The 15,948-nt window shown below is 38.9% G+C and overlaps 1 protein-coding gene and 1 long non-coding RNA gene across 4 annotated transcripts; both read right to left on the bottom strand.

Annotated features, from left to right (window-relative positions):
- Positions 1 to 3,516: 3,516 nt before the first annotated feature.
- LOC130690083 (uncharacterized) lies at positions 3,517 to 4,778 on the bottom strand. The gene is made up of 6 exons (XR_009000878.2): positions 4,739 to 4,778; positions 4,491 to 4,629; positions 4,215 to 4,313; positions 4,058 to 4,124; positions 3,827 to 3,898; positions 3,517 to 3,689 (listed from the first exon to the last, which is right to left on the bottom strand). It is a non-coding gene; the product is annotated as an uncharacterized LOC130690083 (long non-coding RNA).
- Positions 4,779 to 5,167: 389 nt separating this feature from the next.
- LOC130690019 (inactive dipeptidyl peptidase 10-like) lies at positions 5,168 to 14,705 on the bottom strand. 3 transcript variants are annotated; one of them, XM_057512977.2, is made up of 17 exons: positions 14,353 to 14,705; positions 10,089 to 10,167; positions 9,961 to 10,020; positions 9,055 to 9,224; positions 8,847 to 8,921; positions 8,668 to 8,720; positions 8,384 to 8,598; positions 8,139 to 8,314; positions 7,979 to 8,076; positions 7,784 to 7,907; positions 7,417 to 7,655; positions 6,703 to 7,278; positions 6,558 to 6,609; positions 6,347 to 6,489; positions 6,098 to 6,258; positions 5,824 to 6,035; positions 5,168 to 5,690 (listed from the first exon to the last, which is right to left on the bottom strand). In XM_057512977.2, exons 1-17 carry the CDS (start codon positions 14,422 to 14,424, stop codon positions 5,556 to 5,558), a joined length of 2,640 nt encoding a protein of 879 aa, XP_057368960.1. In that variant the 5' UTR covers positions 14,425 to 14,705; the 3' UTR covers positions 5,168 to 5,555. The 3 variants fall into 3 exon arrangements, with proteins under 3 accessions (XP_057368960.1, XP_059351567.1, XP_057368961.1); XM_059495584.1 differs by having other exon boundaries at positions 8,139 to 8,299; positions 14,353 to 14,703; XM_057512978.2 differs by lacking the exon at positions 14,353 to 14,705 and adding an exon at positions 10,938 to 11,230.
- Between the last annotated feature and the right edge of the window lie 1,243 nt (positions 14,706 to 15,948).

Here is a 15,948-nt window from a genome sequence, read left to right as displayed (position 1 = left end):
GCTCATTGGTATAGCATCGGCGCGGTATGCCGAACATCCAGGGTTCGATCCCTGGATAATAATTGAATGCTTACAGATAAACGATAAACCAATGGAAACAATGCTTACCATCAAAGGTGGCATAAACAATAAAGGTGAGTTGAGCAAGCTAAATAAAAAAGAAGTTGATAAATGTAATGTGTGAACACAGACAATGAAAGAAAAAAATTTTGCAATAACATTTTATAAAAAAAAATTTATTGACAATTCTCTGCACATCACAATTATTTTTGCAACTTTAAAAAGGCACAATAGCCCTTTCAAAAGTTGCCGTCAACCCAGGCAGGGGGAGACACTGCCTTGTTGACCCACCGGGGAGATTACCCGGTGATTGGCTAAGAGAAGCCGGAAGAAGAGCCGAAGATTTGGAACATTTTTACTGGAGCGATTAACCTTTAGTTCGGATTTGTGGGTAGCCACGTCGCCCTCCGTGAACACATCATCGGACTAAGCGGACGCCCACGTCCCCTTTCCGGCCAGAGCCCTCCAAACCTCGGTATATGTTATTTTTATATATACCGTACAGTAGGGGCATGACCCCCTACGGGCTTATTATGAGTCAAGGGGAAACGGGGCTACGGAAAGGAAGGGAGCCCAGATATGCACTTCAATTTTTAAATAATTAATACCGTAATACGCGAGAATACACAGGCGACTGATGGAGGGAAATTCAATTCCGTACTTCAAATTATTATAACTTTTCGTCATCACATCCCAACCAGAAACCTTCGCAGGTTCACTATTGCTATTAATCTAAATTAAGAAAATAAAACATAGATAAGCATAAGACGTTCTTATTGATATCGCTTACATGGTACATAAATTCATCACCTGCCATATTCCTGTAGATTCCTGGCAGGAGCTTCTAAAAGGCTATGCAGTTGCAAATGATCACCATAGCCAAAACTTAAATACGAAAGTTTGGAAGAACCCTTCGTGTTGGACACAGAGATCTTCCACGGGCTTTCCGGTTGGACGTTCCATGCACCATAAAAAACAGATAGGTTACAAAGTTGGTTGTTTTGATCACTAAACGTTAAGATAAACAATGTACCTGGTCTCGGCAGTCTTGACAACAATTTCCATTTTAACATCATATCACCTGATTTTATCTAAAAAGAATTTCGTAGGCGACAGTTTAGAATAGAAATGGTTGCACTCAAATCTATTGACAGGTGAGGATTAAGGAATGTCGCCTTAGGGAGTGCAAACCGTGATTTTCAAAACTATTAAATGCTTGTTAGCCATTGAAAGATTGCTGGCTGACGCAGACAATCGTTTGGGACATGATTAATGAGCTGCTTCGTGGATAAAGCTCGTTTTTTTTAGTCCTCTGCAGGATGACATGAATTCCAGCATGTTCTACACATGTATCAGCACTTAGCGATTCACCAAATAAAACAATTTAAAAATTTAAAATAGTACCACCTTTTAATGTTTTTGACTTCATGATTCATCTTCGTTGCAATTGGGAAGGCAAGACAACTGACCTATGGTGATTTATTCATCACACTTGCCATAACTGTTTTCACAATGTATCAGCTATTCTGCCAACAATAGTTTACTAATACAACATTGAAGATTAAAATTAGAAAACTAAACAAACTTAGCAGAAAAGCATTACCAGGGAGTAACATCTTGCATGTTGATGAAGAATCCTTGGTTTATCATGTACATGGCAGAATATCCACATTGCCTGGATGGTGCACTTCTTTGCGTAATCACACAAATAGTAACTAAAACATATTGAATTGAAACAAAATTTAAATGAAGTTTTACCCAACAGCCGGCTGCACCTCTGAATTCCAAAACTACGTCTACACATTCATATCAAGCTTTTCCAGCATGTCTCACCTTTGGCATTTGTTTAAATCATTCCTTCAAAAATTTTTAATAAATGTAAATAAAGTAAACAATTGATATTTATGTGATGTCGGAGTACCATTTGGCTGTCAAGCATTCCATACAAGAAAGGCATTTTGATGAATCAGTGGCAGCAAACAAGTGCTACAATTTGAATATGGGCTAGGTGTTATAGTCGCTGAGGGCTCTCAATCCCTAAACTGAACCTTGCTCACTGATGTGACAATCTATAAAAGGATTTTAGTCTTAATTAAAGAGACATGCAGGATACTGTATAAAATTAGAGTAAAGATGGTACCAAATGCTGAGTTACTAGAAATTTTGCCTGGGAAATCTCCAACTGACCATGTGAAACATAAGTCAGCTGTACTGCATTTGCAAATCCAGTGTTCAAGTAACCATATTATCCAATCCATGTCTGAAGGAATGAATGAGAAAATTAAATAGGAATCTGGCCGCTAGATAACCATAGCTGTAAAAAAAGAAAAAAAAAAAGGCCAAATTTTTTTTTTTTTTTGGGGGGGGGGGGGGGGGGGTAAAACGGATTGCCATAGTTGCATCGTGCTAGCGCTGTAGCGTACTTTGCGGTTGCCAAACGTGGTCAGGCCATTTCGTCATACTATGGTTTCACCCCATCTGCCATTTGTAACAATTGTAAAAAAAACCATAACAAGTCTTCATGTTTACATTCTTGCCAGTGGTGCTGATACTTTTTTTTATCACAACTGCTTGTTTCAGCTATTCCAAGTATTGAAGCATTACTTATGCAAGTACTTAGAGGGTTGCCCATTACAAAAGAGAAATCGGCTATTTTGCCCTTTCAAAGTTGCAAGACTTTAAATTGTGAGTTGTCAACACAAATTTAAAAAAAAAAAAATATTTTTTTACTGTCGTGTTGCTGCTCTGCACTGTTCACTAATTTGAACATTTCCTTATTTATGTCACAATTTTATTTTATGGACGTATACGTTATATTTTCAAGATTATTATTCAAAAATTGAATTCACCCAAAAATCCTTCGCAAAAGAACTTAATCTTACATCAGACTTTCGCGTGGCTTTTGATACATTTCGCATACCTATGCGCGATTGCTCGTCAAATTGCGCTGCAATGTAAAGTAATGCATTTCCATTGGTGCGTGCAAAATTTTGAATTTGAATTCCAGTTGATCATCTTATATTTGTATGGACACATGGAATTCAAATTCCGAATAAACGATCGCCCTAAGTATTTGTCTCACGATGCACATCTGATAGGTATCTTGAAGAGTAGTTTGGTAGGGCAGTTGGGCCTGGTTTCTTAGGCTAATTCAAGATGGAAGAAGGATACCCGGCATGGGCAGCTGGGCATGGTGTTCATAGTATCCCTGATCAAGCCAATACCATTTGGAGAGAGGCTGCTGGGCAAGGATTCCAGTCCCAAAACGGTAAGATCCCTGGCCATCATTCTTCCATCGCCCCCAAACCGACCATCCAGAAATAATCTAAGTATTTGGTGAAACACTGGAATATCTAGGGGTTTTAACAATTACGACATAAGTTGTAGCTCAATGGGAGAGCATTGGCGTGATAACGCAATTATCCTACAATCGATTCCCGGAGGAGGTTGATGTAATGCATAAAATGAAATTATATATATTCCCTCCCTCAACTTAAATTGGGTTGATACAAAATAACTAAATCTTCCTCTTAAAAACCTGAATAGTAATCTTTCTACCACAAAACAACTAACGCTTCACTTCCTCTGGAACAGCAACCGCAAGAAATCAAAAAGGAGCGCTCCAATCCCTAAAAAACACAAGGGTAACGGTAAGAAACAGTCAACAGCAGACACGTAAAACGACCACATTTTGCAAGTAACTACCAGACTTGGTAAACTAATCTGCACATCAAAGACAACACCTTTAAAAGGGAATTTATGTTACCTCAGCGGGATTTGCAAGCAGGAGGAGCCTCCCTCACTGTGAACACATCTCAGCAGCATGAACACAGAAAACCTAAACATGACAAATCTGTTTAAAGAACCCCAAAATAGAATACACTCTTGTACCAAACTCTTTTCATTTAGAGCTAATACAAAAAACCTTCATGAATTGTCATCTACTAAATTTAATCATAAGAATAAAAATCTAATTGAATAAATGAATCTCACCAACCTCCATAACTGACAACAAAAGCTGCCAAAATGCTTGCAGACGTGGTCAAGCATCATACAGGGCAATCCTGAAGAATAAGATTATGAATCAGGCTGATTAAGAATGAAGTTATCACCTACCACCTTGAAAGATATGCCACTAACAAATGCAACAATACCTTAGGCGAAAACCACAGCAATTTGGAAAAGTCACCCGAGAGACATTCACCCAACTGGTCTCAGTATCAACAATACCCATTGGACAAACAGAATACAACCTGAAATCCCAATCCAAAACAATGATCTTTAGTGATGAGTTGCAGGAAAGGCAGAATGAAATCCTGTGCCACTATCAGATAGGAGCGAAAGACTAATGCTAACTGTCCAGCACAGTCATTAGGAAATAAATTGTCATCACTGATATAGAAAAACTGAAAAATGAAAATTTCATCTACCTTTGCAGTAAAATCATCTGAGTTTCTTGGATACATCAGTTAGTAAGAAACAGGCTGACGATAGAATTGGAGAAAATTTGAAGGACACGTGGTCTTCGCAATACATGCTTGTGTGCCACATCAGTGATGCTCACTGAAACTTAAAGTGAAACAATATACGATTTACCAAATTACACTAAACACCAACGCACAAGTTTAGACGTCAAAGACAACTAACAAATACAATTAAAATTTTCTGCAAGCCTTACCACTTTTATCAGTACTACTTTATCTCCAGCGACAGCAGTGACTAAGAACATGGATTTCTACACCTATTTCCGAGCCTTATATAGCAGGTCCATTCCCTCTCTTTCCCTTTCCCCTTTAGTTTAGTTCTAGCGGTGGCGTACAGAACTACTTTCTGTACATTTTGTGGCTATAAGTGTTGATGAAATTGCACTAATCAATTTTCAATTTAAGTCGTATATTTGAAGAGCTACAGTATATTTTAGTTAATAACTTTTATTTTTGCTTAAATTTTGTATGGAAAGCAGGCTTAATAAAATGTTAGTTTTAACCTCTCCCTTATTTTCCTTTGCTTAACAACCTTTGTTACGCAATCGACTATGAAAAACGAAAAGATGTCTGCGAAAAAGACAGCAGTATTGAAATGAAAATTCGTTTAGGCTATATGGCCTATAGGCTACACAGTGTATGTGTCGGAGATGTTTTAGGGTCATACGAAATTTAATCACAAAAATGAAGACAGCGGATTATACAACGAAAATATATGTATCGGTAAACGTTGGTTGTTCTACGATGAAACTTGAAGTGGAGTAGAAAACACGTAATAAATATACAATCGCATTCTAGATACAAATAAATGTGCGTGATTAATATTTCAGTAATGTTTGATGCAGTGAGTAAAATTGAGGGAGTCAGCAGACTATGACGTCGTGAGATCAAGAATAAATTATGGAAGGATGGTGCGCATGTTAAGTTATTCAGTTAAGATTTTAGCATAGGATGACTAGCATTGATACACAAATTGGTTTATATGTATAATATGATAAGGGATTTAAAATATTATTCTCCTTTGTGGAGTGTATTGTCTAGCTCAGGCATTTCTCTTCCATCGTAGCAGCCGTTCAGGAATTTGTCAATGCTCTCGTACATTTGGGCGTTGCGCAACATCGACTGATAATTGGCGTCTGGGTACAACTATCAAAAGAAATAAATCAATTAATCGCTAATATATTCATCAAAATATATATCGCGTGATAACAAGCAACGTTTTACTCCCTAAGAGATTTAAATTTTACATGCTACTGCAAGTATTCGAAGTGGCTATTACCTGCTGTTGAAATGAAAATCTTTTTTCGATGAGATTTTTTGCGATCAGCATCGAATGAGTCGCGTGAAACTTTTCTTCAAGAGTTCCGTGTAAGATAAACAATTTTTTTGTATGCAAATTCTTCGTGCACGTAGTCAAATCAGCTTCAAAATAATGCCGCTGTCCGTCACGTTCACTCAAAAGGCCGAGGTAACGTTCAGCGTAAGGAGCAGCTGTTTAGAAAATGTCATATTTTTAAACACGTAAATTTTTTTCGTAAACTATCAGGAATTACCAAGTGTCTTCCATGAAGAAACTGGTGATATCGCAACTGCACAACCGAAGACTGCACCTGGATCGTTTGCCAACGTGTAAATGGAAAGGAAACCACCGTAATGGGCACCAATTAGGGCTGTCTTAATCGGGCTGATGAACGGGAAAGTTTCCTGTAATATCCTGCAAAAGGCAGAGGAAATGTGCATCATTCAAAAAATGTTTAATTGGAGAATGCGCGACATAATCTAGTCAGAAACAGGGGCCTTACTTTGTTGTTTGGATTAAATCTACCGATTCTAAAACTCCAGGTTGCCTGTAAATGGAATTGCGGAGTAAAAGGCCACTTCCTTGTGATCCGTGTAGATCGATTTTCGCTACAATCACGTCTCTACTGCTGGCCATATAAGTTGCCTTGATACGAAAAACATAAATATTTCAGAAATTGAACTTTAATTGGTTCGGTAAGGTATGCAACATACCCAGTCTATTTTCCATTCCTCAGTGATGCTTACAGTCGAAGGCTCGTCCGATCTGTTAAAGGGAAAAAACAAAACAGCAAGTTTAGGTTTGCATAATGATCTTAGTTTTATAGCAATTAGTATTTTGGAAAAACGATTTTCTTACGTCCAGACAAGTAAAGGATAGACTGTCGACTCTTCCTCTTTCAAACCGGGTGGTAGGTAAAGTTCAACTGCCACGTAATCCGGCTTGCTCCTCTTCCACGGAGTATTATCAACCAGCAATGGCACTTTAAGTTGAATTTTACGAGGGAAGGCTTTATCAAGAGAATCTTCGTGCAACTGCTGGTTAGTTTGAAGCAACTTGACTAATTTGTTGGCCGGAAGGGAGCGAACCTCCACATATGGAATAGAGGGGCCCAAGCATTCGTGCACGTAATACTCGAGACTTGGACTTAGTATGGCGTTGGAATAATGACAAGAAGAGTTGGCGTGATATTGGTGAGGATGTGAGCTCGTGAAATTTGAATAAATCGAAAGCTTCAATTGGGACTTGGACGAAGCTGATCGAGAACCGGGCGAAGGCGAAGGGCTAGATAATGTGGGAGGCTCCTCCAAATGACGAGCAAGTATGGAGCAAGTCAAACATTCAACCGTGTTGTGATCAGCTTTTTGACCGTTGATTTCAACTTTGTACATCTGTCTTTTTGACTTGCCTCTTTCTGCTGATGCGGCGTAATACCTTTAAAAGAATGGGGATGCAATGTTTGAAAAAAAACGCTTAGGATCAATTCGATAGCGGTCGATGGGAATACAAAGGCGAGGAAAACAAACGCGCTATGCTTAATGCTATGTAAAATTGGGACTTAGCGTGACTCACACAAGGTTACGCCCATTGTTGGTGTCCCATCCGAGCAGGCGATGAATTTCCGATTTGTACTGTGTGACCGGCCACGAATGTCTTTTGACTGCGTCAACCATGACGATGTTCGTAAAGTATTCTTCCGTGTGATCAATTTGAACTGGCGCCAAATGAAGGAACGAATTTCCATCGGGGTGGAACAACATATCAGCGCCAACATCGAGCCAACCTTTCAATCCGCTCTCGATGGTGGATACCTGCCATAAAACTGCGTTATTAATTTTCACACTTTGATATGCCGAGTATTCGAAACAGCGTATTCAAAAAATAATATTGTGATAAGGAAATCAAGAAGTTTTCTGATTTTGAATGTCAAGAAATTTACCGTTTGACAATGCCAAGGGCCAGCGTCGCAAAATGAAATCAGCGAAACATTTTGCGAGCGCAGTGTCCAAATTGCGCAGATTCTTTGGTCGTTAACCCATTTCACCATTGTTAGGTAATATTCCCTTGAAACAATACAAGCGGAAAATGTTTTAAATACAACTATTCTTGTAAACAAAAGAAAATTTGAAATTACTGATCTCTGATGCTGAGAGGCGGACGTAATTGCTTGACAATATCTTTCTCCATCAAATCAACGACGTGCAAACTAACGCGAGGAATGGTCGATGATGGCTGTAGAAACAATAGTCATACTAATTAGAACAGCTATTATCCTACACGTTGGGTCAATATACCGTCGGGTAGCGAATAATGACTTGTTCAGTGTACAACTCAAATGAATCAGGTTCGCTGTAAATTGGAAGTCTGATCTCAGGTACAGCAGTATCGTTGAACGTAATATACGACAAGCGATCACCAGATTCTGAGAACCATAGGGCTGGTTGCTTGGACATTGCTGGTGAAACCATTACTTTAAGATATATAATATTACAAAAGAAATTGGTATAATAAAAATATGCGGTGGTTATTTTGCTTTTACCTCTATACGTCCAGTCGGGTATGCCATTAGATATCCCATTAAAAGATCCGTCTGAAGTAAGTCTCTCCGTTTGATCCACGGTTACATCGGGAATGTAATAAATGTCATTTTGGTGGCAGTATACAAGTGCCCCACTGCGTGTACTGGGGCTCCACATTGCGGCCTGGATGGGCACACGTTCATCCGGAGAGGCGAATGGTATGGGATAAACAATTCTATTGATGTTAGAGAAGCCATCATTAGAAGACTTCTTCGTACTTTTTTTTGGGAGGCTGTCTATTTACCCTGTGGAAAGATCGTAAACTTTCGCCTCGAATTCTTCGCTGCTTGCCGGTTTCTTTAAAATCCAGAAAAATATTTGATTACTTGAATGGACGGCAATCAACTTTTACGTCGTGGTAAATACGCAAGCATCACTTGTTTGGGTATCTCAGTTGTAGAGTTCATGTTTTTACAAACTCACCTTTTTGTAGTTTGTTGTGAGGAGGAGAAATCTGTTATCCGGCGATAAAGAAAATTTTGATCCCGGCGGCACAGGCTGTTTTCAGACATGTAGGATTTCGAATAACGTACACATTTTTTTTAGTTTAAGATCTATACATCTCCACGGTATTTGATAATTAAAAATTGAAAATGATTTTTGGATGGAATATTTGATATGTTAAACTTACGATGGATTCGTTGAATAAAAGAGGTTGGAGCGTGCCACTGGGAGCATCCAAAATTTGCAGATTATCATTTGCGTCGGTAAGCAGCAGCTGGTTATTTTTTAACCAAGATCCGTTGAATGTCAAAGGCTGGAATTTGTCGCCTAGCACATCGTCTAAGGAAAATCTCGATCCTATGGTTATAAATAAAAGTATTAAAATATTAAGTTCTTGGAAAAAGAAAATCATCTCTACAGGACAACTTATCTATACGCTTTATGGCGAAAGTTGCGTTCTTATCAAGAAACTGTCAACTGAAATCTAAACAAAATTGATGTTACGGTGGAGCTTCCAATTTTGTTTCTCGGACAACGGAGCGATAGGGAAAAAGCTGATACCCACTTCCGTGGAAGTCTGAACAATTTCATCCACTCTTTCCGAGTATTCTTACTGGCATTACATTAACTTCTCTGGGTATAGAAATGAAAAAGTACAACATTGACATCGGCCATATAAAGACAAAAACCGTTAAAAAAAATAGTACTGCAATTAAATACGATCTACACACTTTACTTTGGCATGAGATGACTCTGGCACTGGTCCATTGCTACCATCATCATTGCCTTTCACGTTCATTTGCTTTGTTTGAGCTCTGTTGTCGTTAAATACTGAGCGAAGTATACAAAGAGAGCGTCTTTAACGATGGAGTACGAAATCAAAACGGATGTAAGAAGACAATAAACCATTTAATTGCGAATAGTTAAAAAAAAAATGGATGGCCCGCTCTTTCGTACGTACACACCACTCGCTTTCAACGACAATGTCGTTGAATTTTAAGTACATTAGCAACAGATCATTTCGTATTGACCATTCATTTGCGACTTATCCTGTCGATCGTTTGAATATTGATGAAGAGGAATGAAACAATACCTTTTACACGGGGTCCATCATCCATCGGAGTCATCACAATAACCGAAGCCAGAATGCAACCTAGAATAATAATTAAAGAAAATTAAATTCTTCAGATAAATTTGAATAAAAAAATCATACGAAATTACCGAGTATGGCAACAATGACACAGATGGCGATAAGCATTCCTTTCCAATTCTTCCGACTGGGAGCCGATGCAACCAATTCCTATTTGCACGAACAATCGCAAAACTTGGTTATTAACATTCATTTCTTTGAATATCGTACATTTGTAGGTACATTAAATGAATAAAGGCGCAAACGGAAATTTACTTTGCATAGCACTATAAACACGCACATTGATTTTCCTGTTTTTTACTCGGCGTTTCGTCTTGTCTTTTTTATTTGATCACCTTATTTTTTGAAGCGAGTGGGTTTCAAAAAATCAATCAACTTGCCCTTTCGTTTGCCGTGACACATAACAGAATACATTTTATTTTTAAGCAAACTATATTTCCATTTATGGAATTCTGTACAAGCATTGGTACGGCAGTAGCGTGTAAAATAAAAGAGGCAGTGTCACGAAACTATCGATCGTTAGTCCACTGTTTACGATGCACGTTGGACTGGTCCGATTATAGTACCTTTGCTTATGTTACGGGAATACTTGTACACAGCGTTGTGTATTCCGACCAGCTTGGCCGTTGCGACGAAGGCATTTTTGTTTTCGAATTTTGAATACAAAAGTCAAAGGCTTAACATAATACCTTTAGGTATCTTCCATTTTCCCCAACCAAACCCTCCGTAAAAACATTACAAATAAATAATAAAGAAACGTAAATAATTTGGACTTTTGACTTTGGATTTGTATTTCTAACTCTTGTAACGTCCTTTAAATCAAAATTAGATTTTTTTTGTGTTGTTTGTTTGTTTTGTTGTCGTGTTATGACGCTAAACTACACAGCACAGAAAAAAGTATCGGCTTTGAAACACAGTACCTCTTCAGCATAGAATTTTGCCTCTTCCCCCATGGCAGCCATTTTGATTGAGCGTTGAAAAACTTAAAAATCAAAATCTTGGTCAGTTACAGCAACGTGGTCGTCGTTTTTACGTCTGTTTTTGGTGCCAGAAAACACGTTTTACGACAATTTAGCACAATAACACTGAATAGATGGTGTAAACTAGTAGTTCTTAGATCACTACTCTTTTGTAACAACGATAATACGAGCGGTCGGAACTAAGGATCGATGAGATCCCTTTCTTCCCACTTCTACCCTAGCCGCATTCGCTTCCTTGTTGACGCAGTGTGTACAACTCCCCCCTTTTATTCCCTTAATCTACCGTTCGATTTTGGCTTGACGGTGGTTCTTCCCAATAGTAAACCAGCATTAGGCAAACGTAATAGACCATTGATGGGATCTGTCTTGGATGATCACCATTTCCTGGCGCAATAAGCAGAACGGTACGTCTGACTTATAATCAATATACGCTTTCGCAAAGAGATGAGTACTACGGAGATGGAAAACAAGAACCAACATTAAATACCCTACTGTGGGAATTGGGAAAATATGCTCAAGAACATCGTTAATAGCTAGTTGAATACAGCCTTACGAATAACTCAACAGAAAGGGCGGGGTGGTAAATCAACAATAGCAAAAGCAGTGGGAAAACGAATTTCGATGATGGTTATTAAATTTGAAGTTATGAAAAAAAACAAGTTCGATTTTGGACACCAGACCAGATGCGTTGATATGCAAAAACCCCAAAAAGCATGTTGTGTGTGCATCAATCATAAAAAAGCACGTTCCTATCGATTTGGCAAACGTTGGTGCAACACTTGTAACGGGCAACTCGTTTGGTGTTGAATTACCGCAGAAGTTCTATATTTGGCAAACGCATAATCTTATGACCGAGGCGACCATTGTTTGAAACTAGAGTGTTCTCTAGGATGTAGGCGTTTCGTAATTGGAGTGTACGATTGAAGACCAAGATTCACACAATTTTTTTCTCGCTGCGTTTCACGGAGTATAGTTATTGCTTCTGTTTTCTTACTGTCATGCATAAATAGGTTCAGATTATGTTGGATTTGAATAACAGTTGCACTTGCAACGCATTTCGCTTTCTGGTTTTCGATTATTTCAAAAACTGTTGGATAGCAGTCTATATCAACAGACTCTGCCGGACTTCTGACAAGACCAATAACCAAACAAACGAAGCTTGATAGATTGGCCTTCGAAGACACGCTCGCGTTCGGCAGAGCGTACCAGAGTGTAAACGTCGACGTAAACGAAAAAGCTTGACCGTGAAAATCTACTTTAAGAACAAATTCAACGATTAGAATTTTGCGTCGTTATTGTCGTTCTTGTTTTACAGTAGAAGTTACAGAAGTGACTACAGTCATGCGAAAACAGATTAAACAACTTGAAAACGGGAAGATGAGTGAGTGATGTGAGCATATTAGTCTAATAGGGTCCCAAAACGCTGTTGGTAATTTGCCTACGCCCAGCGACCGAAACCAACGTCAAGTCCTGTACGTTTTATGAAATTGTATATTTTAACGCATTAAACGTGTTTGTTTATGCCAGTTCGCAGAAGACAGACGGACGTCGCTCTGCTTAGTGCGTTCGTGGCGGAACGACTGCATTGGGTGTTATGTGCCCTTGGCAACATTTTGAAGTTTTTGACTGTTGCAAAACAGCGAAGAGCGTGAAAATCAAAAGAAAGCGTAGTGCTAACAGGAAAGACTGCTAGTTTAAAAATAACTAAAATTTCTGCTTTCGTTCAAGATGTACGGCGCATATTGAGCGCCTTTTGTGTTGGCTTTGGAAGGAACCGTAAAACTGGACAGTCCAGCATGTACGGCTTGCCGCTGTATAGCTTTTAGACGAGGAGATAAATGGCGCCTGTCACGAGAATAGCCTGACTCTGCAACTTATTTTTAAAAATACTCAAAACCCCATATTGTGTGCAATCTGCATCTCTGTACAACAGACTGTTTACGAAATAACCTATTCGTCACATCGATCCTTTGTATATACTGACGCAGAGCCTTACATTTTATGTGTCTTCTTTATACGTTGCAACAATATTTCATTTTCTTCTCGGAAAACATGGACGTTCACTTCAAAGATATTAGAATAACAAACAGCCGCAGGTCTCTATAGAGCTACGTTCTATTTGTTTTTTTAGTAAACGGAAAACAATGCAAACCCACATAATCCCATGTCTCGCTGCTAAAGACATCGATGGATCAACTAATCGCGTGATCTATGGTGAAAACGTTGTTATTACGAGACGCAGTTATGGGCGTCAATCAAGAGCTCAAAGGGGATGTAAAAAATCTTTAAAATGGTGTAGGTAATTAGCCATCGGTTTATGGCAACAGAGATTGATGAGCCTCGGAAATGGATTAACTTTTTTTTTTACAAGAGGCCGTTAATGTAAATATAGATGCACCGCGTCATGCGGATAGTGTATCACCATTGTCAAACAGGAAGGACAACACTTGGGAAACGGGGGGTTTGAATAATGAGATAATGTTTATATCCACTAATTTCTGAAATAAATTAATGTTGTCTTATAGCTGCTAACATGTTTGAAATTTGCAAATGAATGAATTTGCTATTTGCCGTTAGTCAATATCGACTCGTGTTTTCGCATCACTTAATAGGGTTTAAGTTATTTATGCGCATCACTCAGTATGTTGTATCCTTTTATTTATTTGCAGCTCGTCCCTAAGAGTCTCTTTAATTATAAGACCGATCAATAGTTAAGCTTTGTTTGGAATCGGATGAAAAGAAAAGGGCGTGCCCATCATTTTCTTTTTCGGGGCTTTATATAGCTTAACTTTTCCAGTGGAAACGGAAGAACATGATAGAAAATGGTTTCTATACATCGCTATTGTACTACGCATTCTGGCATTTTGCCATCCAAGTGCGCGCATCGCTATCAGGATGCCCTTCCTTTTAACTTTTCTTTTCTTTACTGCCGACCGACTTCTCGTACATTTTCATAAATAGACCCACTTTTTCTGCGCGAATAACTTCGCGTCTACTTGGTGATTAACTAGGTGTGCTTTATAAAAGATTTGCGTATACAGTTGAATGCAAACTGAGGCTTTTAATCACTAATGTCACAACATCCTAGAATTATTCTCGCTCCACAGGAAAACAAGCTTAACTGTTACTTATGGGCTGCAACGCATTTTGAATTCAGAGGAGACCCCTTCAGCTTTTTGATTTGCAAAATTGCGTCGTTAACAAACAAGGCATCTGCGTTACGTTTACGACTGTAAAATAGAGTTGCGCTTCATGCGCCACTCACATCGATCGACTGCGCTAATTGTATGTCATATTATTGTATTAATAGCTAATACTAGTCATAAACTAATCTGAAAAAAACAAAGATACTTACGTAAAGGGCATTTTTCTCCCTGTCAGGGCTGTCGTCACCTCCATGAGGCCCGCTTGAAATTCCGGAGTTCATTACAATCTTTTTTTTAAAGTCTTTTTAAAACACGAAAAGCACGGCTTAACTGATGACCTCACAAAACGAAGGGCAGCAATGCACCAAAAACAACCATATGAATTCAGGTGAGCTGCCACCCATACAACTGAGAGAAATAGACGCAACTGTCGATATATATGTGTGTCCTGTAGATGTATAACGAGCCACCGTTGGAAGTTGCCGCCAGAAACCGCCCACTGGATAGGCGGCAACTGATGGGAAGGGTAACCGTGGACGACTGAACTTGGCTGAATTACAAGACCCAAAGATATCCTCCTCCTCTCGCTACTACGCGTCCTTTATCCGCACTGGTCTTGTAATAAATGCAGACGCTGGTGCCAAGCGTGTACACCCCAAGAACATCGATTTTTCAAACCATAGCGCTAGATCGATTATTTGCAGTTTTTTCGACCGACCCAAAATCTACGAGAATGGAAGATTGTATAGAAAATCATCATTCATAACTGCCCCCTACCAAAAGCACGCTAATAAGTCTTTTTTTACACATAGAAAAATCGTTTTTAAAATATTGGCATGCTCATTGCTACCATTTAAGAAAATCTATTCATAACGTCATCTTAGATTTATGCAATTAGCAGACTAGCATTAATTTTACGAAGGATCCGTAGACTCTTTGAAGTATAGTGGAAATGCCATCTAACTGTGATGTTCATAATTTTATTAAGCGCAGCAAAAGAGAAACAACGGCAACTCGGAGAAAATAATTACGTTAGCCGTGATACGTAGGACTGACGTATCCTTTTCCCGCATCATATTTTCGGTACGCCGTATGTGTCATAGAGACAAGCTGACGGCAATTTTACATCAACTAAACTTACAACTGCACGTATACGATTCGACACATTTGTCTAAGCTGCATTTTTGTAAAACGTTCATTGTCGATTCGCTAATTTTGAAATAATTACAAATTTCGTGTTAGTTTAAACATTTAGTATGTTTGGACGAATATCACTAATCCCACGATTTCCTTGCAAAGTCCACTCCTTTTTCCAAGTATGTAAAGCATTTCCGCAATCTGGCAATGGTTGTTGCTAACGCAAGAAAAAACTCTTGACAATCTCATTAACACAAGAGCGGGAAAAAGAGCTCCAAGATCCATTACGAAGTGCTGGTGATATTGTGTCGAGCGTTCGTCCAATGTCGTTCACTTAACGACGCCTTTCAGAAGATTTCTTATATGTGAGATAACCTCCAACATCAGTGATCCATAACTAAGCAGCAGACTACAATTCCCGTAGAACTTTCGTTGGCAGTAAAGTTCCCCCTGGGCTTGCAGGAGGCGTTTGTGGCAGCTTCATCATTAGTGGGGTGCGAGTTTCTCGGAAAAAAAAGATGATGCGGACTTAACGAGGGAATTATATCCTGCAGATACGTCGCATAGCTGATTGAAGATACCAATAGATTCATGGAGATTCGTCCCACGAGGAGAGCAATCCGACATGGACAATGAAAATAGTTTTCAGTTGGCGAGGTATTGTTTTG

The sequence above is a fragment of the Daphnia carinata genome, chromosome 6 (assembly GCF_022539665.2).
Source record: "Daphnia carinata strain CSIRO-1 chromosome 6, CSIRO_AGI_Dcar_HiC_V3, whole genome shotgun sequence".
Classification (NCBI taxonomy): Eukaryota; Metazoa; Arthropoda; class Branchiopoda; order Diplostraca; family Daphniidae; genus Daphnia; species Daphnia carinata.
The sequence above is the reverse complement of the archived record's forward strand: the minus strand, read 5'-3'. Positions and strand labels throughout refer to the sequence as shown.